Here is a 24,665-nt window from a genome sequence, read left to right on the forward strand (position 1 = left end):
AACATCAGTCATGCCTGTCTAGTGTCTTGTTCTTTGGGAAGATAGTGAAGTGTCAGGATTCCCGGTACAGCCTGGAACACTGCATTTACGGCACTCCATTTTCAATATCTTAAAAACTTATGAACTTTCTCATTTGTAATTCCTGTGGAAGTACCGAGCAGCGCGCAGTTAGCTAAAAAAGTGTTGGAGATCTACGCGACCTCCGTTTATGTTCCTGGACCAGAAAACCAGAGGGCGGGTAAATGTAAATTTTGGGGGCGTGACAAAGTTGATGCTGCAACTGCCGTCACAACTTGCACTGTTTCAAAAGCTAGCGTTTGCAAGTTGCAGTTTCAAAAAGTGAAATTTTGATAGGAAAGAGGTTTCAATGGACTTTGAGGTTCACTGTATGTCTATTTTACACACCAGAATCATTTTTCAACTATGACAAGGTAAAATCGGTTTTGCAATCAATCGCCCCTTTAACTTGGAACATTTCAACGCAAGCAACCAAAAATAAATAGAAACAGGGCTGCGTCGCGTCGCGCCGCTCACATCCAGTTAGGACATTCTAACAGAAAACAAGCCAATCAAACTGCTTTTAGTTGCGTCGCACCCAGTTAGGACACGATGTTAGTAGGCTACACGCACACACTAGTTGTAAAGCTCTGTAAAAATGTTCACTGTGCTCCAAAATTTATTTGTGTGCTCCTAGTGTTCATTTAGGAGCGCATGCACTTTAGGAGTGCATGCAAGTTAGCGTAAAGCTCTGACTGCTCTCAAAATGTTAAAATACTTTTGGCACTACATATAGGTCTATATAAGCACTCTCAATGTTAAATTGGTGTCAAGAACAAAATGGGGTTTTGTCTTTTAGATACAGAATGGTTATAGGTCACTTTAATAGGCTATTCATGTTACAAAGGGACAAAAGATGGGCCAAGCGGCTCCAGTGAATACTAAAATAATGAGCAGACGGTGTTTGTTCCAATGACTTAACAGTTCCTGCCAACACAAGCCGAGTTTGTATGTGGACAGTGCAGACAAATGTTCAGACTGGCACAAGATTACTACAAGCGACAGAACTAGGTTTTGATCTACAGAGTTGAAAATACTGACAATCTCACTAAATACAAATATTATTCAAGTGCAAAAGGGATAGGCAATGATGTGTCATGGTTGTGGGCACAAGGCTTGTGCACATTGTTTGAGGTATAAAAAGGGGCACTGTAACCTCCGAACTCATGCCAATCTGTGATTCACACAGCTTACAACATTCTGTTAAGGCCTGTTGACTGGAGGTGAAAACTAAAAGTAAGGACAGAGAATAGCTGTGCACTCTATAACTGGTTCATAGCTCCAGCATCGACCTGCGGCTTTGTCATAGAGAAGATAATACACCAAGTGGCCTTCAAATCAATGGGCCTCATTCACCAATATCTTTGATATTCTATATCTATAATAAGTTATTTCTTACATTTGTTCTTAAGAAAGTTCCTAAGAAAAGTCTACGTGTGATTCATGACGTGTTCCTAAACAGCAGAATTGTTCGCAGGTGTGGTCTTAGAAGGATGAATCCCAATATGTCGTAAGTTGAAAGCTCGTGCCCCGTTGCTCCTATTTGGCATAGGTAAACGCCCTGTTAATTCCCATAAAAGGGCATGAGATGGCAGGGCCGTGTGCACACTCAGAGAAATGTCTAAAAGACGTGGTAAAGACGGTGGAGGCCTCCACTCCAAAAAAAAGAAAAACTTTAGTAATTCTGAAGTGGAGCTATTGCTGCAAGAAGTTAGCGACAAACGACACATCATATTTAGTAGGGTCAGCGGTGGATGCAAAGCAGTAAATATAACCGATGCATGGAATGCAATTACTGGAGAAGGGCGCAGAACTGATGAAGTGAAAAAGAAATGGTTTAACTTTAATCTGAATTCTGAAGCAAAACAACATATTTCAAAACATAGCCTAGAAGACAGTTGACTGTTACAAATATCCATGAGGGCTGCTCTTGGTGGCCTAAAGCGTCCCAACAGGTACTCGTCACTCTCTGCAAATAAATCGGTATGGTCAAGGAAGATGCGTTCCCTCCTCAGGGAACGATCTGCAAAATTTTGCAGCAGCAATAAATACGCCATTGTGTGGTGTAGTCCTAGTGTGCGGAACAAGCCTACTTTGGGCCTATAAATACCATGATAAGTCACTTATTATTGGATGGCAAGGTTCCCCGTTAACATAGTTGATGTGAATTGAAGGCAAAGCAAGGCTAGTTTATTCATATACAGGTGCATAAATTAGAATATCATCAAAAAGTTGATTTATTTCAGTAATTCAATTCAAAAAGTGAAACTCCTATATTATATAGATTCATTACACACAGACTGATATATTTCAAGTGTTTATTTCTTTTTAATTTTGATTATTATAACTGACAGCTAATGAAAACCCAGAATTCAGTATCACAGAAAATTAGAATATTGTGAAAAAGTTCAATATTGAAGACTCATGGTGTCACACTCTAATCAGCTAATTAACTTAAAATACCTGCAAAGGTTTCCTGAGCCTTTAAATGGTCTCTCTGTTTGGTTCAGTAGGCTACACAATCATGGGGAAGACTGCTGACTTGACAGTTGTCCAGAAGACGATCATTGACAACCTGCACAAGGAGGGTAAGACACAAAAGGTCATTGCTAAAGAAGCTGGCTGTTTACAGAGTGCTGTATCCAAGCACATTAATGGAAAGTTGAATGGAAGGAAAAAAAATTGGTAGAAAAAGGTGCACAAGCAAGAGGGATAACCGCAGCCTTGAGAGGATTGTGAAACGAAGGCCATTCAAGAATTTGGGGGAGATTCACAAGGAGTGGACTGCAGCTGGAGTCCGTGCTTCAAGAGCCACCATGCACAGACGTATCCAGGACATGGGCTTCAACTGTCGCATTCCTTGTGTCAAGCCACTCTTGAACTACAGACAACGTCAGAGGCGTCTTACCTGGGCTAAGGACAAAAAGGACTGGACTGTTGCTCAGTGGTCCAAAGTTCTCTTCTCAGATGAGAGTAAATTTTGCATTTCATTTGGAAATCAAGGTCCCAGAGTCTGGAGGAAGAGAGGAGAGGCACAGAATCCAAGTTTCTTGAGGTCCAGTGTAAAGTCTCCACAGTCAGTGATGGTTTGGGGTGCCATGTCATCTGCTGGTATTGGTCCACTGTGTTTTCAGGTCCAAGGTCAGCACAGCCGTCTACCAGGAAGTTTTAGAGCACTTCATGCTTCCCTCTGCTGACCAGATTTATGGAGATGAGGATTTAATTTTCCAGCAGGACTTGGCACCTGCACACACTGCCAAAGGTACCAGTACCTGGTTTAAGGACCATGGTATCCCTGTGCTTGATTGGCCAGCAAACTCGCCTGACCTAAACCCCATAGAGAATCTATGGGGTATTGTGAAGAGGAAGATGCGAGACACCAGACCCAACAACGCAGAAGAGCTGAAAGCCGCTATCAGAGCAACCTGGGCTTCCATAACACCTCAGCAGTGCCACAGACTGATCGCCTCCCTGCCACACCGCATTGCTGCAGTAATTCATGCAAAAGGAGCCCCGACCAAGTATTGAGTGTTGTAAATGTTCATACATTTCAGTAGTCCAACATTTCTGTGTTAAAAATCCTTTTTTTTTTTTATTGGTCTTAAGTAATATTCTAATTTTCTGAGATACTGAATTTTGGGTTTTCATTAGCTGTCAGTTATAATCATAAAAATTAAAAGAAATAAACACTTGAAATATATCAGTCTGTGTGTAATGAATCTATATAATATAGGAGTTTCACTTTTTGAATCGAATTACTGAAATAAATCAACTTTTTGATGATATTCTAATTTATTGAGATGCACCTGTAGGCCTAGCACAATTCATACACAATGGCAATTCAAAGTGCTTTACAAATGAGCACAAGTGTAAGTGTAGTGTGTATTTATTATATATATATATAAAAAAATTGTTAAATAATGAAAATTATTGGTTTCAGGAGGAGAGAGAAATAAGGAGAGAAATATTAAATTTTAAATTAGAACGGACGAAAACGGTATAAATACTTATTTTGCGCAAACATGTCAGCTCTCAATTGTGTGAAAGAGTGCTCTTGGGTGTGCGTAAATTCTGTTCTTACCCAACTCTTTTTTTCCCCTGTCTGAGGCAGAGATCTCTGACCTCATTCTCTCTCATCGCCCCACCTCCTGTCCCCTTGATCCTATCCCCTCACCTCTCTTTCAAACCATCTCCCCCTCCATCATAACTTTTCTTCTCCATGTCCTAAACTCCTCTCTTACCTCTGGCACCTTCCCCTCTGCCTTCAAACAGGCTAGAGGTACCCCTCTACTCAAAAAACCCTCCCTTAACCCTGCCGTCCTCCAGAACTACAGACCGGTATCACTGTTACCCTTCCTTTCAAAAACAATTGAACGTGCTGTATCTAACCAACTGTCTAACTTTCTCTCTCAGAACAACCTGCTTGACCCCAACCAATCGGGCTTCAAGACTGGCCACTCCACAGAGACTGCCCTCCTTTCAGTCACCACTGCCCTCCAGTCTGCCAGAGCTGCTTCCAGGTCATCCGTCATCCTTCTGCTGGACCTTTCTGCAGCGTTTGATACGGTTAACCACCAGATCCTGCTCGCCAGACTTTCTGAGATGGCCATCACTGGCACTGCACTCCAGTGGATCTCATCCTACCTGTCCGGAAGATCCTACCAGGTTTCCTGGGGAGGCAAACTGTCAGGACCTCGCCAGCTCTCCGCTGGTGTCCCACAGGGCTCCGTCCTTGGACCCCTCCTCTTCTCTCTGTACACAACCTCACTTAGACCAATCATCACCTCCCATGGCTTCTCCTACCACTGCTACGCTGACGACACGCAGCTGTACCTGTCGTTCCCCCCGACCGATCCGGGGATCTCAGCTAGGATTGAGGCCTGCCTCACAGACATCTCCGCCTGGATGACCGAGCACCACCTCCAGATGAACCTCGCCAAAACAGAACTTCTCATCATCCCGGCTAAACCCTCCATCTCCCACGATCTCTCAATCACCCTGGGATCTGCGACGGTGACCCCTTCATCCTCTGCCAGGAACCTTGGGGTTACCATGAACGACGAGCTCTCCCTCACGGCCCACATTGCTGCGGTCTCCCGGTCATGGAGATTCACCCTCTACAACATCCGGAAGATCAGGAGATACTTGTCTGAGCACTCCACCCAGCTGCTAGTCCAAGCACTTGTCCTCTCCAAGTTGGACTATTGCAACTCGCTGCTCGCTGGTCTCCCAGCATGTGCAACCCGCCCTTTTCAGAGGATTCAGAACGCAGCGGCCCGCCTGGTCTACAATCTACCCAGACGCTCCCATGTTACCCCGCTCCTTGTCTCTCTCCACTGGCTACCTATCATGGCCCGTATCAGATTCAAGACCCTGGTATTGACCTTCCGAGCAGTGAACGGGACTGCATCAAGTCTCTCCTGCAGCCTTACACCCCCACCCGTCACCTACGGTCTTCTTCAGACAACCGCCTGGTGGTCCCACCGCTCAAGACCGCCCGGTCCCAACACAAGCTCTTCTCCTGTCTGGCCCCCCAGTGGTGGAATCAACTCCCCACCTCCATCAGAGATACTGACTGTCTCTCCACCTTCAAGAAAAGGCTCAAGACGCACTTGTTCCGGGAGTACAACGGTACTTAGGAATGGTTCGCTTGACTCGATGTTAGTTTCCTCAAGGATCACAATGACTCTTGCTTAGAGACTTGTTGCTCTTGTGGTTAGTGGTAACTGTTTTAAATTTTTGTTCTCGCTGTGATATATTGTTTTTATTACTGTTGCTTGCTTTTTTCCACAGGTACACTTGCACTTATAGCGGTTCATGTTGTTTAATTGTAACTTGTTTAACTACATGCTCTTATGGTTCTTCCCTTTGGCACTTACTTTGGTTGTTCACAATGTGTGCTTCATGTTTTGGCTACTCGCGATGTTTTTTGGCTATCTTGTTGTTATGATCAGTGACCTATGCACTTTGTAAAGCTCTCTCTTGGAAGTTGCTTTGGATAAAAGCGTCTGCTGAATGAATAAATGTAAATGTAAGAACAAATCCCAAATAAGAAAACATTGGTGAATTCCAGAATCTTTGTGAAAACTGCGTAAGTGGGGTTTTAGAACACATTTTTTCTTAAGAACATTTGGTGAATGAGGCCCATTACACTGACTCGTTTTCACCCAATGCATTAAAAAGTACTTACTATTTCACCATTCAATTGATGGTGGGTCATAGCAATGATATGTACAGAGGAGCTGTGCAAATACAATTGATTTCTTTTCTCCAAATGGGAATGATTCTATACACCCATCTAGCAACATCCAGAAGCACCACTGGATTACTACAATTACAGTGCTTTCTAGAGAAGAAGAGGCAACTCCTGTCCATAGCAGTAACCGCTAATAGAAGCAACTTATATGATAGTAAAAATTGAATTTTGTGTTGCAATATCAGTTACCATCGAAATACAATATTCTGTATTCTGTTATTCTGCTTCTAACTGTTTTAAATGTTTTTTTAAAATATGCATAGCATTTTTCTTTTTTATCAAAGCAATACATCTGATTACTAGAGAGGGTACAATTTCTGGGGAAATTGTAGGGTGTGCTTGCTTGCGTCGGTTGCACAGGGGTCCGTTTTTGAATGACATTTTTAAAACTGATATTTCTGTATATTTTATATAAAAATGCATACTTATTATTTATAAAGATTACATAGATTTAAATGCATTTTTTTGCTGCTCATTTACAACTGAAAATACGAGTGAAGTGTAGAATGAAATAGATCTTCTCATTTCCCCTGCAAAAGGCATCCTCATCGTTGAATCAAAACGAATACATTTGGCAGACCGGTGTAAAAATTGACCTAATCTCTATGACGTAAACGTCCTTTTAAGTTTTTCCCTTCTCGTGATATTTTCATGCATTTAGCCTACTCATTGCATTCATTCATGAATAAAGAACCCCCTTTGAAGATTATTCTTCGACGTTACCGGCAGTAGAAGATTGAATCGCGATTCAAACAGTACCATCTTCTAACTGAAAATATGCCCCCAAAAACGTAAATAATCTTGACATTTATTTAGTGGAAAATCGCTTCATGAAAAGCTCACTGGTAGCGATCATTAAGTACCAACAGTAACAACGCAAAGTGCGCTGTCCCTGTGTCGAGAAGCTGCCCCGGTAAATTGTACTACTACTGTACAGTACTTGACTACTGCTGTGTTCGTCTTGGTAGCGATTGCGTTAGTTGAATTGGATTTAACGTTCCGTTGTACGGTTTAGGCTGAAATTAATTATTTTCAGGAACAGATTGACAAAGTTTAGGCTGTGGCAATGAAGTTAAGGTTAGCAGTTAGATAGACTTTTGATTTAAGTAAGGGGAGTGCCGAACATGTTCTGTCGCCGTTTGACTTCCTACAGCTGTGTAGATGTTTTTGTAGTGTCTCGCGCACTGGTTTGAAACCACAGGTAATGATAATTTCACCCACAAATCGTTTACTTGTAATGTAATGTCATAATAAATCCTACAACGAAAATGTATTTGTGAGGAATGTTTATTTTAAAGATTGAAAACAGATGCATCATAGACCACTGTAGTATGTGTTGCCCGGGCAACAGAGGCTAATGTCATGATGCTAATACTTCAGTGAAGTAGTAGACTACCGTTTCCAAAAGTAGATGTGGGCCTACTTCCTTAATAATATCAGCTAATATTGTACATTACATTTCATAATTGTGTTTCACATCACAAAGTAAAATGAGTAAATAGTTATCACCCTGGCCTCTTTGCTTGTGGCGTTCCTGCAGCTGCCTTGCAGTAAAGCTATAATTAGCCTAGCTATCCCCCAAGTTAACAGATGCGAAACGAATGTTCTGCCAAAGGTAGTCATGCGTTTTCGTGACGTTAGTGACGCAGTGACGTTAGTAACGTCAGTGACTGTGGCTAGCAAATTAGCCACCGTTAGCTTCACTTTTCGCCACAAAAACTTAACTTAAGCCTAAACCATGCAACGGAACGTAAATTCCAATAGAAGCAACTCAATCGCTACCAAGACGAAACTTTTGACACCTACGTTGTCTATGTAGGCCAAATATTGACTGAGTTTTAGGGGGGCAAAAAGAAATAAAAATAATAATATATATGTGAGAGAACAAAGGTTGTGCCCTTGCCGAAGGCAAAGCACACCCAAATATGTCCATTATCAGTCAAGTGATGACAAAATGTATTTTAGTCATTTAGCAGACGCTCTTATCCAGAGCAACTTACGGTAAGTACAGGGACATTCTCCCCGAGGCAAGTAGGGTGAAGTGCCTTGCCCAAGGACACAACGTCACTTTGCACAGCCAGGAATCGAACCTACAACCTTCTGATTAATAGCCCAACTCCCTAACCGCTTAGCAATCTGACCCCCCTTATTTAGATCCATAACATTTTACATATAAACATGCTTCTATGAAACCCTGTGGAAGATTTGTTGGTCGAATAAAGCCTTATCACTTTATCTTTTCAGCAACAGTGCAGCAACAAATTAAAAAGGTTCCTCTATTTATCATTGTGTAGGATGCTACTGCCAAGAAGTGACTATTTTGAAATACCACATACCTCAATATGTGAAAATGTGTGTAATGTAGTAGCACAGAGGTGAACATGATGAAAACAAAGAGGTTGACAGCTTGGCCAAGCAGAAAGAACTTACATGGCCATGAAGGTCCGTGTTCAACAGCATCAATGCACATGTAAGGCAATGGACTCCATCTGCGAAATGAGATGAATTAACAAAATGTGAATCATTTGCAACAACCATTCTGATAACCACAGACTCCATCTTTTTTCCTAAAGATTACTAGTATAATAACTAATGAGATGGTCCACAAATTTACAAAGTTGTTGGTAACCTAGCTATGGAATTGCAAACACTTCACATACTATACTCCAAATATCTAATGCATTTGAAATGTCACATCTTCTGAAGGCAAGTGTATAAAGATCTACAAGGGCCTCCCAAGATGACAGTTATATCAACCATCTCTACATAAGGCCAAAGTGTTACATCAGTTCCATGGCAACAGTCTTGGCAACAAGTATTTTAGCTTTACCCATCTACTGGTCACATAGGCTTGTTGTTACCAAGGCAGTTGCTATGGGGACTGGAACAAATATGGTATTTTAGCTAAGCATTTTAAAAGAGAGGCAAATATATTTGAATTAATTGCATTGATATGGTCAAAGAAACTCAATAGATCTGCTGAGTTAAAAAAACTATACTAATGAAAATGCCAAAAACGTCAGGCAATCATGATGTTTTAAGTTGTTTATAAAGTGCCTGAATTGGAGAAAAAATATTAGGTGTGGAAGATGAATCCCTCAGTTTTTTTCAACACATCTTCTTCCTTTAGCTAGAGCAACATTACTCAAGTTTGTGCTTTGTCCACAGTGAGCTCCTACATGTAAATTCATAAACTAATCCTAAAAAAGATTAACTTGAAAATCTCTCTTCAAAACTACATCATGGTAGGAATTTCCAAGTTACATGTTTTGAACATCTGAAAAAGCAGACTTTAAAGATACAATAGGCAATTTCTTCACAAGCATGTGTACTAAGAGGGTATTAGAGGCTGTATGATAACTTAAGTGAATTTTGCTTTCAAAGGAATTTGCTGGCTATCTAACAGAACGACAATATAAAGTGGATATACTTTCAGTATAGATCAGTGAATTTTGTTACATAAATTAATTTACATAAATTAAGTTTACTGATGTCAAAACTGCCTGCACATTGCAAATGTACATTTCATGCGTTATATGGTGAATTAGGCCTACAAATATGACTCGCTCAACCATTGTGCATGTAATTACTTCTGTTATGAATTAAATGTCTAGATGTTTGTGGTGGTAAGACCATTTAACATATAACCAATATAATAAATGTTGATAAACATAAGCAATTTATAACGTACGAAACAGCAAATAAAGGCTACATAATCATTTGCATGAATGTAGGCTACCACAGCATTGGCAATTTGACTAGATGATGTGGAGGTTGAACAAGTACTTCAGAGATGACAGAGATTTTTTATCATTTGTGATCTGAGAAATATTAGGTACCAAAACCACTGAGAAGAACTGTCATCACCAGCTGCATCACAGGCACTGCACTATCTATCATTCCAGTAATCTGTGTGTGTGCCATCAATTTTCTCATGGGAACTATATACACTATATATAGTTCAAGTAATCTGAATTTTTGTGTTTCACTGAAATCTAAATCACCGACTGCATCACGGGCACTGTGCACTAGACCAGTGGTTCTCAATCCTGGTCCTCGGGACCCCCTGCCCTGCATGTTTTAGATGTTTCCCTGCTCCAAACACACCTGATTCAAATGAATGGTCGTTTTGATCGGATTGAGAACCACTGCACTAGACTATCTAATAGTTTCCCACGATTATCTCGATATCCGGGCACCTTGTAAAGTTCTAATTTTGCAGGTGTCTATTTCAGAACCCAAGGGAGTGCAGTGCTGAGTTTGACGTTATATGGATAAGCGCTTCGAGATCCCTAAAAAGTAATTCACCACGATGGATCTCTTTCAGCCATGTTGAGCAGGCCCTATACATAGAGTTGAGGCACACTATAGGCTACTCAGCATTTATCTGAGTTTCACTAAGCATTTGAACTACTGCAACCCTGTGTGGAATTAAAATGCTGTGTATTGCTCTGATGAGTGTTTTGGGAAAATTAAATAGTCCTACAAAGTGCATCGCTTTCCAAAACAAACTCATTAAATACATGTGGATTCTGCGAAAGATTGCAAACGGCAATACGGCCAGGTGAGCAGGGTTTTCTGTTTGGATGAAATGCTAGCTAGCTAACTAAGATAAAGACCGTACACTTGGATACTTTAATTCAGTATAGCTGGAATGTTATTAGCGACAATTGTGGTTGTGTACACTACACAAACAACAAACAACTAACTAGTGCTGATTGCTGGCATAACATTGAATCAGCTGCTAATGGTTTTCTTTAGATGAAATGCTGGCTAGATGAAATGCTGGCTAACAACATAAAGTGGATACTTTATTTCAGTATGCAGGAGTTAATTGTGTTACATGAATTTATGCACTTACTTATGCAAAAACTCTGCCTGCACATTGCAAATGTGCACAAACTCCAATTCAGAATCAGAATTAAACTAACACCAAATAAACTACAACATTATAATCACCAGCTAAATCACAGGCACTGTCTATAATTCCAGGAATCTCTTTGTGTGTCTGTGCCACCGAATCAAACTCCTCGGTCGGTTGTCGGTGTCAAGACAAGCCGCAATGGATATGGGACAAGGGCATTATTCCCACTACTTTCGCCTCCTCGGTCGGTTTCTTGAGGCATGGATTTAGCGAGCCATAAATGGGTTAAGGACAGGAACAATGTTATTAAGAATCAAGCCTACTTGATCGGTTGTCTGTGTCTTATTTATGTGAATGCGATAGAGAAAGCATTGCATAGCACAAAGGAAAAAATACAAATGTTCATGTAAATTTGTGTGTTTCACTGACATCTCTGGCACGGTGCACTAGTTTTGTAGAACCAGAATTAAACGCAAATTGGAGTAAAGCTCAGAATTGGGAAGCAAACAAAAATTGGGGCCGCTGTTTCCCAATTGATTTGTTCATGATAGCTATGCAGCTTTAAAGGTTTTATACAGTTGGCAGAATCCTGAACTTGAGCTATATCAAAAGTTAACAAATAACATGTAATTTGTGAGAGAAAATGCAGAGGTACCTTGTGAAGTGATGGTGGCAGGGTTACAATAAAAGTACCGATTGGAAAAGTGAATCAAAACACGTTCTCTTTCCTGGGTTTCACCCATTAGTGCAAAGGCATTCAAAAAGGATCTGAGGAGAGGGAACAGGACAGAGAAGTCACTCAGATTAAATAGACAGCATTTCATATATCAGTCATAAAAAATGTGAACTGTTGATGTAGACAAGTCGTGTGAAGACATACTCAAATCTACATTAACAGTTAACCCTGGGTCGGTTTCTAACTTTGTTGAATGCATGTTTGAGTTACATTCTCAATACAAGGACAACAAGTGATAAATGGTACCTGAGAGATTGGTCCAATGTCATCCCTGTAAATTGAAAGAATGTGAGGTATTCTTCAGCCACCATCTTACTGAAGTCATTGCTGTAAAACAAAAACAAAAAATTAGGCCACTTATATGTGTGCCAATTGTCCCCAACAGTCCAATGAGTTATCAATCCTTTAAATTGGTAAGAAAGCAAAGCTGGTATAAATTACATAAAGTACAAATACATATACAAACACAAATACTCGTGCAGGGTCAAGGATCTCTCATTCCTCTATTTGAATTAGTATGTCACTTATCACTTGGATGATCAAAATGTATTGTATTGGTTGTCTGTTAAATTGTCTTACCACCACAAACATCTAGACATTTAGTTCACAACATAAGTCATTACATGAACAATGGTTGAGCCAGTTGTGATAGTTATAGGCCTAAGTCACCATACAGCACTTGCATGTACAGTTCTGCCTAAGGGGTGTTTGCTGTGTTTACAATAACGTTTGTAATTTTTCCTTTGTGCTATGCAATGCTCTAAAATATTTTTGTATTTTCTGTATTGCATTCGCATGAATAAGAAAACAACTGACCGGGGAGAATTCATACAAACATTGTCCCTGTTGTAGCGGGGTTTGCTCGTTTAAGATAGAAATACTTAATTTATAATAAAGTCAGTCAAAACAAGATTACCCTCACCCATCCTCCCCATACACCTCTTGGCAGTTAGTATGTTCATAAAAACATTTCTCAGTCATGAATGTACATTCTCACAGCTATGCATCAATATTCTTCCAAAACATAGGCCCACATGTGTCTATAACACATTAAGTGGCTCAAATATAGTAATTATTTACAATGTGTCAACCATTCTGTGGGGCGATCGAATATCGAATATAAAATTTTAAAAAAAGGAGATAAATAAATAGGCAATGAATAGAAAGAAGAATGGTTTATAAAAATAAAGGGGGGGGGGGGGTCTCAGTTACAATTAGGGACACTCACAGGCAACTCTTTCAGACTTTCAAAGTACAACAAAAACGGTCCCCACTTGAAATAGAACCTTTCCACAGATCCTCTGAGTGTAAATTTTCTCCAGCTTTAGAAAAAACATTACATCTTCCAGCCAGACTGAAGCTGATGGGGAAGTAGAAGATTACCAAACTAACAAAATGCTCCTACGGGCCAAAAGTGATGTGAATGCAATGATGTCCGACTGGTTTGCATTTAAACACAGTTTCATCAGCCACACCAAATATTGCTATAAGTGGACAGGGTTCCAGCATCACTCCAAGAGCCTCCCTTAGTGTTTTAAAAACTATTGCCGAGTAGCCTGAGAGTTTGGGACAAGACCAGAAAGAATGCACTAGGTTGGCTGGAGAAAAATAACATTTATCGCAGCTAGCGTCCCTTCCAGGGTATATGCTGGCAAGTCTTGCTTTGCTTAACCCTTGTGTTATCTTCGGGTCATTCTGACCCATCAGTCGTTGTGACCCGCATTTTCTTTTAACCGTATTGCTGTCTCAGACCCCACACATTGCAAAGGTTGAAAGAAAATTATTAGGGGGCACCTATTGTTTTTGTTAGTTTTATTATTATTATTATTATGCATAGCGATTGGTGAAAAGTTTTGAAATTTGGCACACTAATTTGGAACGGTCTCCTGACTATTTATCACCAAGTTTCATGTCGATCCATGAAGCACTATAGCGCCACCAAGGTGTCAAAGTTGGAGGTGCGTTTACGCCCATAACTTTTGAACCATGAGACCGTTTTTCTTAAGTGAGGTTTCATCGGATTCCTTAGATGCAGACGATTCGACTGAACCCTTTGGCGTCACTGTCATCCCGAACGTTTTTCCGTGATTTGCATTTTAAGAAATGCTAACTTTTTCAAACTCCTCCTAGGCCGTTGCTCCGATTTTCATGAAAATTGTAAGAGATCATCTTCAGACCATGCAGACAAAAAGTTATCAAAATGGCATCGATAAGTCAAACCGTTCACGAGTTACGCGCAAATGATTTTGACAAAGAGCACGCCATAGCGGACGTGAGGCCTTGTCTCTGCGACGGTTTACCGTATGGAGACGAAACTTTGGAAATGTCATCTAATCATCTTCCTACCACAATCACCTTGATATGTCAAAATATGACTGATTACAGCTGTTTATACTTGGGACAAAGCTCGCCACAGGAGAAACGGCTTCATTTTTTTAATAAAGTAACCGAACACAGCGTTTCCCAGCAGCGAGAATAGCTCACTGGGATAAGACGTGCTCCTTTGGAACACAAGGTCGTAGAATCGATTCCAGCCACAGTCGTCAAGCATGTCGTGATACAGGATTATCTGTTTAGCGAAGCCAGGTACGCCACAGTAGCTGTCTGGCAGTATAATCATAATGGTAACGATAAAGTTTAATCATCTTCCTACCACAATCACCTTGATTTGTCAAAATATGACTGAATTACAGCTGTGACTGAATTACAGCTGTTGGGAGTCAGGTGGCTGAGCGGTGAGGGAATCGGGCTAGTAATCCGAAGGTTGCCAGTTCGATTCCCGGCCGCGCCAACTGACGTTGTGTCCTTGGGCAAGGCACTTCACCCTACTTGCCTAGGGGGAATGTCCCTGTACTTACTGTAAGTCGCTCTGGATAAGAGCGTCTGCTAAATGACTAAATGTAAAATGTAAATGTTTATACTTGGGTCAAATCTGACAAAGCTCGCCACGGGAGAAATGGCTTCCTTTTTTTTATAAAGTAACCGAACACAGCATTTCCCAGCAGTGAGAATAGCTCACTGGGATAAGACTCCTTTGAAACGCAAGGTCGTAGGATCGAATCCAGCCACAGTCATCAAGCAAGTCTTGATACAGGATAATCTGTTTAGCAAAGCCAGGTACACCACAGTAGCTGTCTAGCAGTATAATCACAATGGTAACGATAACATTTCATTGTCAGGGGATTAATAGTCAAGAAGAAGCAGATTCATTGTGCTTTGTAGATATAACGCTGCTACATCTAGCCGGCGCATTTTGTCTCAAAATGACATATTTACCAAACGCTTATCGTTACAAAACTCGGTGTACGTCTTTTGCGCAACACCGTGAAGGTAATCAAAAGTTTCGGGGTAGCGCCACCGCGTTGCCGAAAAGTATAATGTGATTTTTAAAAAGCGAATGTTTTTTATTAAAAGTTTTGCTGTGCTTCTTTAGCTACTGAATTTCCATATCGAATGCTGCTTGGCCCCTTCATTGCTGCTTGCAGCTATATTTTTTATTTGTTTTTTGTATTGGGTAAAATTGGGTAAACACAACGATGGTTCGTTATGAACCTTTGGGTCATGTGACCCGAAGGCAGCATAAGGGTTAAATGAACTAACTAGCTAGATATCGCAAAGGGCAGTTTGTCAACGCTCAAACTGTAACTCTAAAACAGGGGCACTTGTCGGACATAAGATCAAATATCTCAAAATTCCCAACTGGAAAATGATAGCTGTTTTTTCACAGCCCTGTAGAGGAGACCTTTGTGAACAGACTGTTTTTGTGCATAACATGTACTGTTGCCGTTTGGCTTCCTAAACAGCGGTGGAATTGTGTTTCCTTACCAGTGTGACAGTGTTGCGTACAGCGTTACAGTGAGCTACACTGATTTAAAACTACAGGTCTAATGTTAATTTCACCAACGAAACGTTTACTTGTAATATAATGTCATAACAAATCCTAAAACAAACATTTATTTGTGAGGAATGTTTATTTTAACGATTGAAAATCGAAAACATCGATGTGTCCTCCAACAGAGGCTAATCAGTGAAATAGCAAAAATTGACTACTGTTTCCGAAAGTAGATGTACTAATAATATCAGCATATATCGTATTGTACATTAGCTACATTTCAAAATAGTTATCAACAAGGCCTTTGCCTGTGGCACCCTTACGAAAAAGAAGTATATGATATATGATGATAGTGTGAACACTGTCATCCGAACCCTGGTGCACACCAAACAAGTGGACCGAGACCGCTTGAAAAAATAGGTCTCAGTTTGCTTTCAAACAAACTCTGGTGCAGTTCAATCGATAAGTGAATGCAACACAGACCGAATACATCTAAACAGACCAATAATAGGATGTGAAGATGAGCAGAGGGCAAACGTGGAGCAAAAAGGAGGTCAAACTCCTTATTAACATTTGGTCAGAGTCGCCCGACAACCATATTTAAAGATGCTTTTAAGCAAATTCCATGATTTGCTTCTCAGTACATTATGTACGTGTGAAATTAGTTCCTGAAAGTAAGTGGAAAGCGCGAAAACTTTGTCGCACTGAAAAGTGGAGTTAGACCGTTGAACAGTTTCTCTTCCGTTTTCAGCTCAGGTTTTGTATAGGCTGAGCCAAAACCCGACGTATCTACGTCACAGCGACCGATCTACGTCAGATCACAGACGGTTGCATTCTGTTACTCAGCTGGTACGATGCAAAGACAAAGTTGTTGTTATCACAAGTTATCATGTATTACACACGGGATGTCCCAAGATATCATGAAACAAAGGAATCAGTTCGTAAAAGCAAGAAAATCAAGTTATTGACCAAAACACGTTTTTGCTTACCACGGCCACTCCCGTTGGACACATGACACCAAATTCTTTGGACATCCTCAGAAGAGGGTTGCGAGTCGAGATACCAAGTTTGGTGTTGATATCTCAAAGAGTTGCTGAGATATGACCCAACTTGGTTGCTTTGTTGCCGGACAAATGTTTTTGAAAATCAAAGATCTTTTGATAACTTCAGTGAGGGTTACTCTGACGTTGATCTGTGCCAATTCTGGGAAAGGGAGGAATCCTTACGGAGGAATCCTAAATATAGCTGCAAGCAGCAATGGAGGGGCCAAGCAGTCCAGAGCAGGACATGGCCTCCATGACACTTAGCAACAATTAAGTCAGAACAACCTGTTGCACTCATGCAACACACCAAGTTACCAACATACCAGTGATTTTTCTGGTATAGCACCCCAGCCCTCTGCTCTTCATGGGAACGATGGAACCCAAGTGTGGTGACAATCGGACAAATGGTTGCTGAGATATGCTCTCACGTCTTGTTTGGCGGCTTTGCTGCCGCCTTTGATCGGCTCTACCGAACAAACGGTTTTGAAAATGGAAAATCCATCTGATAACTTTTGTGAAGCTGGGTCTGAAGATCATCTGTGCCAAATTTGGTAAACATTGGACAACATTTGTGGCGTAAGTTTTTTATACACTTTTACATGAAATCCAAAAGGGCAGCCGCCGCCTTTGATCGTCTCTACCGAACAAACGGTTTTGAAAATGGAAATTCCATCTGATACCTTTTTGAAGCTGGGTCTGAAGATCATCTGTGCCAAATTTGGTAAACATTGGACAACATTTGTGACGTGCAAAAGGTTTTTACACCTTTCCATGAAATCCAAAATGGCGGCCGCGTCAATTCGGTTATTATGAAAAGTTATCAATGGTCAGGCTTGATATCTCAAAAGACATCAAGAGACAAAGAAATGACTGTATTATGGTAAACACTTACACAGTTATTAGCCAAAACACGTTTATGCTTCCGGCCACGCCCCCTTTTAGTCACATGACACCATTTTTGGAGGACATCCTCAGAATAAGGTTCCGAGTATGCATACAAAATTTGGTGTCACTGCCTCAAAGAACTGCTGAGATATGACTTCACTTCCTGTTTGGTGGCGTTTCTGCTGAATTTGATTGGCTGTCACGGACAAACGGTTGTTGGGATCTTTACCATAACTTTTGTAAGGCTTGGTCTGAAGAGCATAACTGGTAATTTTGAAGAAGATTTGACAAAAATTGTAGGAGGAGTAGGCTTTAAAAGTTTTTTTTGATAAAACCGGAAATAGCGGAAAATCTATATAACCGGAAATTGACGCCATAGTGTGCGTTGAACTCGGCTTGATCCAAAGAATCCAACGATACCTAATTTTTGACAATAGGACATGCGGTTCAAAAGTTACATGTGTAAACGCAACTCCAACTTTGACACGTTGGTGGCGCTACAGTGCCTAAGTAAGAGACATAAAACTTTGTGAATTGGACCAGGGGACTGTCCTCAACAAGTGTGCCAAATTTCACAACTTTCGACCAAGCGCTTCTAGGGCCTGCCATAGACACCCATGGCAGAAGAATAATAACAACTAGAGAGGGTACAATTTCTGGGGAAATTGTAGGGTGTGCTTGCTTGCTTGCGTCGGTTTTTGAATGACATTTTTACAACTGATATTTCTGTATATTTTATATAAAAATGCATACTTTATTATTTATAAAGATTACATAGATTTAAAAGCATTATTTTTTTTTTGCTGCTCATTTACAACTGAAAATACGAGTGAAGTGTAGAATGAAACACATTTACATTTAGCAGACGCTCTTATCCAGAGCGACTTACAGTAAGTACAGGGACATTCCCCCGGCAAGTAGGGTGAAGTGCCTTGCCCAAGACACAACGTCATTTGCCACGGAGGGGAATCGAACTGGCAACCTTCAGATTACTAGCCCGGTTCCCTAACCGCTTAGCCACCTGACTCCCTCCCTAGATGTCTTCTCATTTCCCCTGCAAGAGGCAGCCTTATCGTTGAATCAAAATGAATACATTTGGCAGACCGGTGTAAAAATTGACCTCATCTCTATGACTTAAACGTCCTTTTAAGTTTTTCCCTTCTCGTGATATTTTCAGGCATTTAGCCTACTCATTGCATTCATTCATTAATAAAGAACCCCCTTTGAAGATTATTCTACGACGTTACCGGCAGTAGAAGATGGAATCGTGATTCAAACAGTACCATCTGCTAACTGAAAATATGCCCCCCAAAACGTAAATAAGCTTGAGATTTATTTAGCGGAAAATCGCTCATTCATAAAAAGCTCACTGGTAGCGATCATTGTCAGTAACAACGCAAAATGCGATATAGCCCTGTGTGAAGCTGCCCCGGTAAATTGTACTACTACTGTACAGTACTAGACTACTGCTGTGTTGTCTTGGTAGCGATTGCGTTGGTTGAATTGGATTTAACGTTCCGTTGTACGGTTTAGGCTGAAATAAATTATTTTCATGAACAGATTGACAGTTTAGGCTGTGGCAATGAAGTTCAGGTTAGTAGTTAGATAGACTTTTGATTTAAGTAAGGGGAGTGCCAAACATGTTCTGTTGCCGTTTGACTTCCTAAACAACTGTGTAGTGTCTCGTGTAGGCTACAGCGTTGCAGTGAGCTACACTGGTTTGAAACCACAGGTAATTATAATTTCACCCACAAATAGTTTACTTGTAATCTAATGTCATAATAAATCCTACAACGAAAATTTATTTGTGAGGAATGTTTATTTTATAGACCACTGTAGTATGTGTTGACCGGGCAACAGAGGCTAATGTCATGATGCTAATACTTCAGTCAAATAGTAGACTAGGCCTACTGTTTTCGAAAGTAGATGTACTTCCTTAATAATATCATCTTATATTGTACAATACACATCACAATTGTGTGTCATATCACAAAGTAAAATTAGTAAATAGTTATCACCCTGGCCTCTTTGCTTGTGGCGTTTCTGCAGCTGCCTTGCAGTAAAGCAGTTTAGCTACCTCCCATAAGTTAACAAGCTGCTAAACTAATGTTCTGCTAGAGGTAGTCACGCAAGTTTTCGTGACGTTACTGACGTAAGTAGCGTCATTGACTGTGGCTAGCAAGTTAGCCACCGTTAGCTTCACTTTTCACCACAAAAACGTAATTTCTACTTAAACCATGCAACAGAACGTAAATACAAATACAAGCAACTCAATCACTACCAAGACAAAACTTTTTACATCGACGTTGTCTATGTAGTCCAAATATTGACGAAGACTTAGGGATGCGAAAAGAAACAATAATAAGAACTAGAAAAGGCTGTTCCTGCGAAACAGCAGTGAGAATGTTGAAAACCTGAATGGGGATAGCTGACCATGCTAAGAAAGCTGAAAATAGTGAACATTTAGTAGAAAGTTATAAGCTGAAGCGTCAAAGCCACCGAAAGGTATTTTTGAAAGGGGCTGGAGCAGCATTCCAACAATGATTTGAAATGATTTACCATTACTTTTAAATGTAGAATAATTTGCACAAAAACCTTAATATTTTAAAAAGTATAAAAGTGAGAAATGAGAAAATACCCGCAAGCTGAAAGCTGAAATGAATTTCAAAAATGTGAGTCACACAAAAGAGGCAGTGTGGAAGCTGAACTGCATCATCTAACAGCTAAGAGCTAAAATAGCCCTACAATGCGGGAGAAGCTGAAAGCTGAACTGTTAAACAGAAGAAGAAGTAGGCTAGCTAGTCGTAACAAGAATATTATCGTTTTAACGGATGCAATTATAGTTGGAATAGTAATAGCAGAAGCAGATGTAGCCTATCATTGAGTGCGTTTACTTGGCTTTCTTAGTAGGATTCAATGTGTTGCAGGGCTCTCAAGTTTTGAAGACAGGCAAGAGTGACATTTCCCCTCCCCCAGCCCCCCCTCAAAATTAATTACTTAATTAATAGCTTTTTACCTGACATCTTTGAAAGGCAGCAATGATTAATGCATCCATGGCCAGGATATAATGATAAAGTATGACATGATTTTAAAAGTGACCTATAACATCGACTATGGAAAACACTTAAATGTATTTAGTGCTAATAATATTATTAAGCCTATTTTGAAAAATATGTTTATAATGTGACAATATGTCAGTCATCGTGTGATAACGAAAATATGACTAGGCCTAGACTCAGGGGCGATTCTAGGATCAGACCTTTACGGGTGCTCTGCCCCCAATGACAATGTGACATGAATACAGTGCCTTGCAAAAGTGCAAAACCCCCTTGCTAATAACAGGCATGCAAACAGGTCAAAGGTGAAAAAGGTGAGAAAGATACGGCGAACCCCCAACCCTCTAGGGGGGTCCGGGGGCATGCTCCCCCGGAAGAAAATGTTATTAAATTTTTAAGTTAAACGCATGAATCTGGTGCACTTCGAGATCAAAATTAAGAGGCTAGATCTATGTAGAATCTGTGCTCTTGTAAACAATGTCATGTTCTTTTAACCATAAAGACATTTTTTGTATAGCATTGGTTCCAGAGCCAGTTGTAAAGTTGGGAAGCACGGGTAAAATGCTGTGTTGGCCACGGCCACGAACGTAGGTTATATTGGTTTAAAAAAGGTGAAGAGTTTGCATGCCTATAAATCCCTAATTTCACTGGATAACAATTCATACATTTATGCCTATATGTATTATTATGCAAAATATTGAATGAATGAAAAAACTAAAGATGTCCCTTCATGAACTTTTTAATTATTATTATTTTTAGGGGTGCTGAGATTAAATTTAGGGCTGCTTGAGCAATAGTGCTATTTTCTGATTAGCTATTGTGTAGACCTTTTCTTTTTTTTGATTGGATGATAAGTGGCAGGCTTGACTAAGAACTCCAGGGGAGATGCGCTTGATTCCTGCCGGTTCCATAGTGACGCCTGGGACACACTGCCTGCGATCGGCTGCAATCTGCTGCGATCTGCTGCGACGCACCTGGAAGTGCATCCTTTTTTCTTTTGGCGCCCATGTTATCAAATGGGACCGACCACACTGGCTGCGATTGCCTGCAATTGCCTGCGATCTGCAGCGATCGTTTCGGCAGCTGGTCAAATTTTTTCGCGAGACGCTTGCGGAATCGGCTGCAGGATGATGAAATACACCACATTAGTTGATATATTTGAATAAAAAAACATGTTATTAAGATTTTACTCCATTAATTGTAGACTACGGTGAACATTTGTAAAGTTGTAGACTTTATAATTACACAATGTTGGTAACATTACATGTGGTTACCCTGACGAAAACAAATGAAAATAAACGGATTGATCCGTTGAGCTAGCATGCCCGTAGTTGTTTTGTTTGTTTGAGAGAAACGAGTAGTCAGGCGTTGCACACAACACACACGCGTGCAGACATAGCCTACCGAGAGAGAACCCCCAAGTTGATTTCTAAGATCAGCATCAAATGACTTCTCGAAGTTGAAAAGCACAGGGAGTTGTTGTATGACCCCCCAGCAACAATTTTACAAGGACAACGTAGATAAGGATCAATGCTAGGATATAGCCAATGCCATGTTTATGTACCATGTCAGTGTAAAGGAAAGCTCAGAGTAGCAGAAAGGCTTGGTGACCGCCGCGGAGAAATGCGCGTCTGGTGTGAACAGCTTTTGCTTAGTCGTACCCGATCGTAGCCGATCGTGGCGCTGCGTGGCGCGTCCAGGTGCTTCGCAGCCAGTGTGTCCCAGGCGTGAGAGAGGCGCGGCCAGAGAAATTTCGGTTGGGCGCTGCGGCATATTAAATATAAAAAGTTTTTCCGCGTGAGAAATACGATGTGTGGCGGGAGTGCGTGACAAAAGACCGAAATGAGTGACTGTTACGCTCAATGCGTGACACTTGAGAACCCTGGTGTTGATGGAATGAAACATACAGCAGTAGGGCCGATACAGGAAGACACGGCGACACTTTGTTGCAGAAGGATGATGGTGCAAGTTTTGTCCGTGGAGCATACAACAATTAATAAAAAAGAATCATGTAGACGCGTTTGAGTAATCGCATAATTAAATATAGCTGCAAGCAGCAATGAGGTGGCCAAGCAGTCATATGACCCAGAAAACATTTTAGACATCATTAGAACAGGGTTTCCGAGTCCCTATACCAAGTTTGGTGTGAATCCATCAAAGATTTGCTGAGATACGACCCAACTTCCTGTTTGAAGGCTTAACTGCACATTTTGATTGGCTGTAACGGGCAAACGGTTTCGAAAATCAAAAATCCTCGAAATTTGTAGTGAGGGTTGCTGTGACGATGATGTGTGCCAATTCTGGGGAAGATTTGACAAAAATTGAAGGAGGAGAAGCGAAAAAACGTTTTTCCTTAAAATTCAAATGGTCTTTGTGAGGCTTGGTCTGAAGATAATATCTGCCGAATTTGGTGAAGATTGGACAACATTTGTAGGAGGAGTAGAGAAAACGTGTTTTTTATGTAATTCAAAATGGCGGCCGCATCAATTCACAAATTATCATGTGTCACACACGGAATGTCCCAAGATATCATGAGACAAAGGAATCACTTAATAAAGGCAAACAAATCAACAGTTATTGGCCAAAACACATTTTTGCTTCCTGCGGCCACGCCCAGTGATCACATGACACCAAATTGATTGGACATCCTCAGAAGAGGGTTTCGAGTCATCCTACCAAGTTTGGTGTTGATTTCTCAAGGATTGGCTGAGATATGACCCAACTTCCTGTTTGGTGTCTTTGCTGCCGATTTTGATTGGCTGTACCGGACAAACGGTTTTGAAAATCAAAAATCCTCGAAATTTGTTGTGAGGGTTGCTGTGACGATGATGTGTGCCAATTCTGGGGAAGATTTGACAAAAATTGAAGGAGGAGAAGCGAAAAAACGTTTTTCCTTAAAATTCAAAAGGTCGGAAAGTCTATATAACCGTAAATTGACGTCATATGGTGTGTTGAACTCGTCTTGATCCAGGGAATCCAACGGTACCTCATTTTTTTTAATCGGTCATACGGTTCAAAAGTTACGTCCAACTTTGACCCGTTGGTGGCGCTAGAGTGCTCGAATGGGAGACATGAAACTTGGTGAAAATAAAGAGGGGACTGTCCTTAAAGAGTGTGCCAAATTTCACAACTTTTTACCATACGGTTCTAGGGGCTGCCATAGACTCCAATGGGAGAGGAAGATGATTAATAATAATAAGAAAAGGTAGAAACACTGAAGTGGCTTCGCCGCTTCGCGGCTTGGCCACCAATAAGAAAGGGAGTCAGGTGGCTGAGCGGTTAGGGAAGCGGGCTAGTAATCTGAAGGTTGCAAGTTCGATTCCCGGCCGTGCCAAATGACGTTGTGTCCTTGGGCAAGGCACTTCACCCTACTTGCCTCGGGGAGAATGTCCCTGTACTTACTGTAAGTCGCTCTGGATAAGAGTGTCTGCTAAATGACTAAATGTAAATGTAAGAAAAGAGTGACAATTGAGTGGCTTCGCGGCTTGGCCACCAATTACACATGTAAACGGACTAATCGTATTATTGGCATAAACCGACAATTGCTAGTAATCGGGTTTCTCATGGTCAAGTAAACGCACCAATCATCTGTGTGAGAGACTGAGTGGTGCATGTCTGTTGTTGCCACGGTGATGGTGCAGCTATGATTGCTAACGTGCTGAGGGCAGAGAATAACAGAAATGTAGCTAGAATCCACACCTCAAACAAGATAACCTAGACGCAAAACTGCAAGTCCAATCCAAAAAATAAGGATATTTTCCGAGACCCAAGACTGCCGAAACCAGAGATGTCCATTATATGTCTGTGTGGTCAGAAATACGACTCTATCGGCAGTTTCAAAATCTTGTTCCTTCGGCTTTCTCTGACAAATTGTACCCACCTCTCCATTGAAGTTAGTGAGAGAATTTGAAAGGCTGCTCTCGCTTCAAGGCTCAT

General features: G+C 40.9%; 1 protein-coding gene across 4 annotated transcripts in view; it reads right to left on the minus strand.

Annotated features, from left to right (window-relative positions):
* The window catches only part of psd3l (pleckstrin and Sec7 domain containing 3, like), a 201,338-nt gene that overhangs the window by 107,805 nt on the left and 68,868 nt on the right, over positions 1 to 24,665 (minus strand). For all 4 annotated transcript variants that reach the window (XM_067258060.1, XM_067258059.1, XM_067258061.1 and 1 more), the window contains 3 exons: positions 12,160 to 12,240; positions 11,833 to 11,945; positions 8,744 to 8,802 (listed from right to left, as the gene is read on the minus strand). In XM_067258060.1, the coding sequence (XP_067114161.1) occupies positions 8,744 to 8,802; positions 11,833 to 11,945; positions 12,160 to 12,240 (253 nt within the window). The remainder of the gene's footprint in view (positions 1 to 8,743; positions 8,803 to 11,832; positions 11,946 to 12,159; positions 12,241 to 24,665) is intronic.

The sequence above is a fragment of the Osmerus mordax genome, chromosome 20 (genome assembly GCF_038355195.1).
Source record: "Osmerus mordax isolate fOsmMor3 chromosome 20, fOsmMor3.pri, whole genome shotgun sequence".
Lineage (NCBI taxonomy): Eukaryota > Metazoa > Chordata > Actinopteri > Osmeriformes > Osmeridae > Osmerus > Osmerus mordax.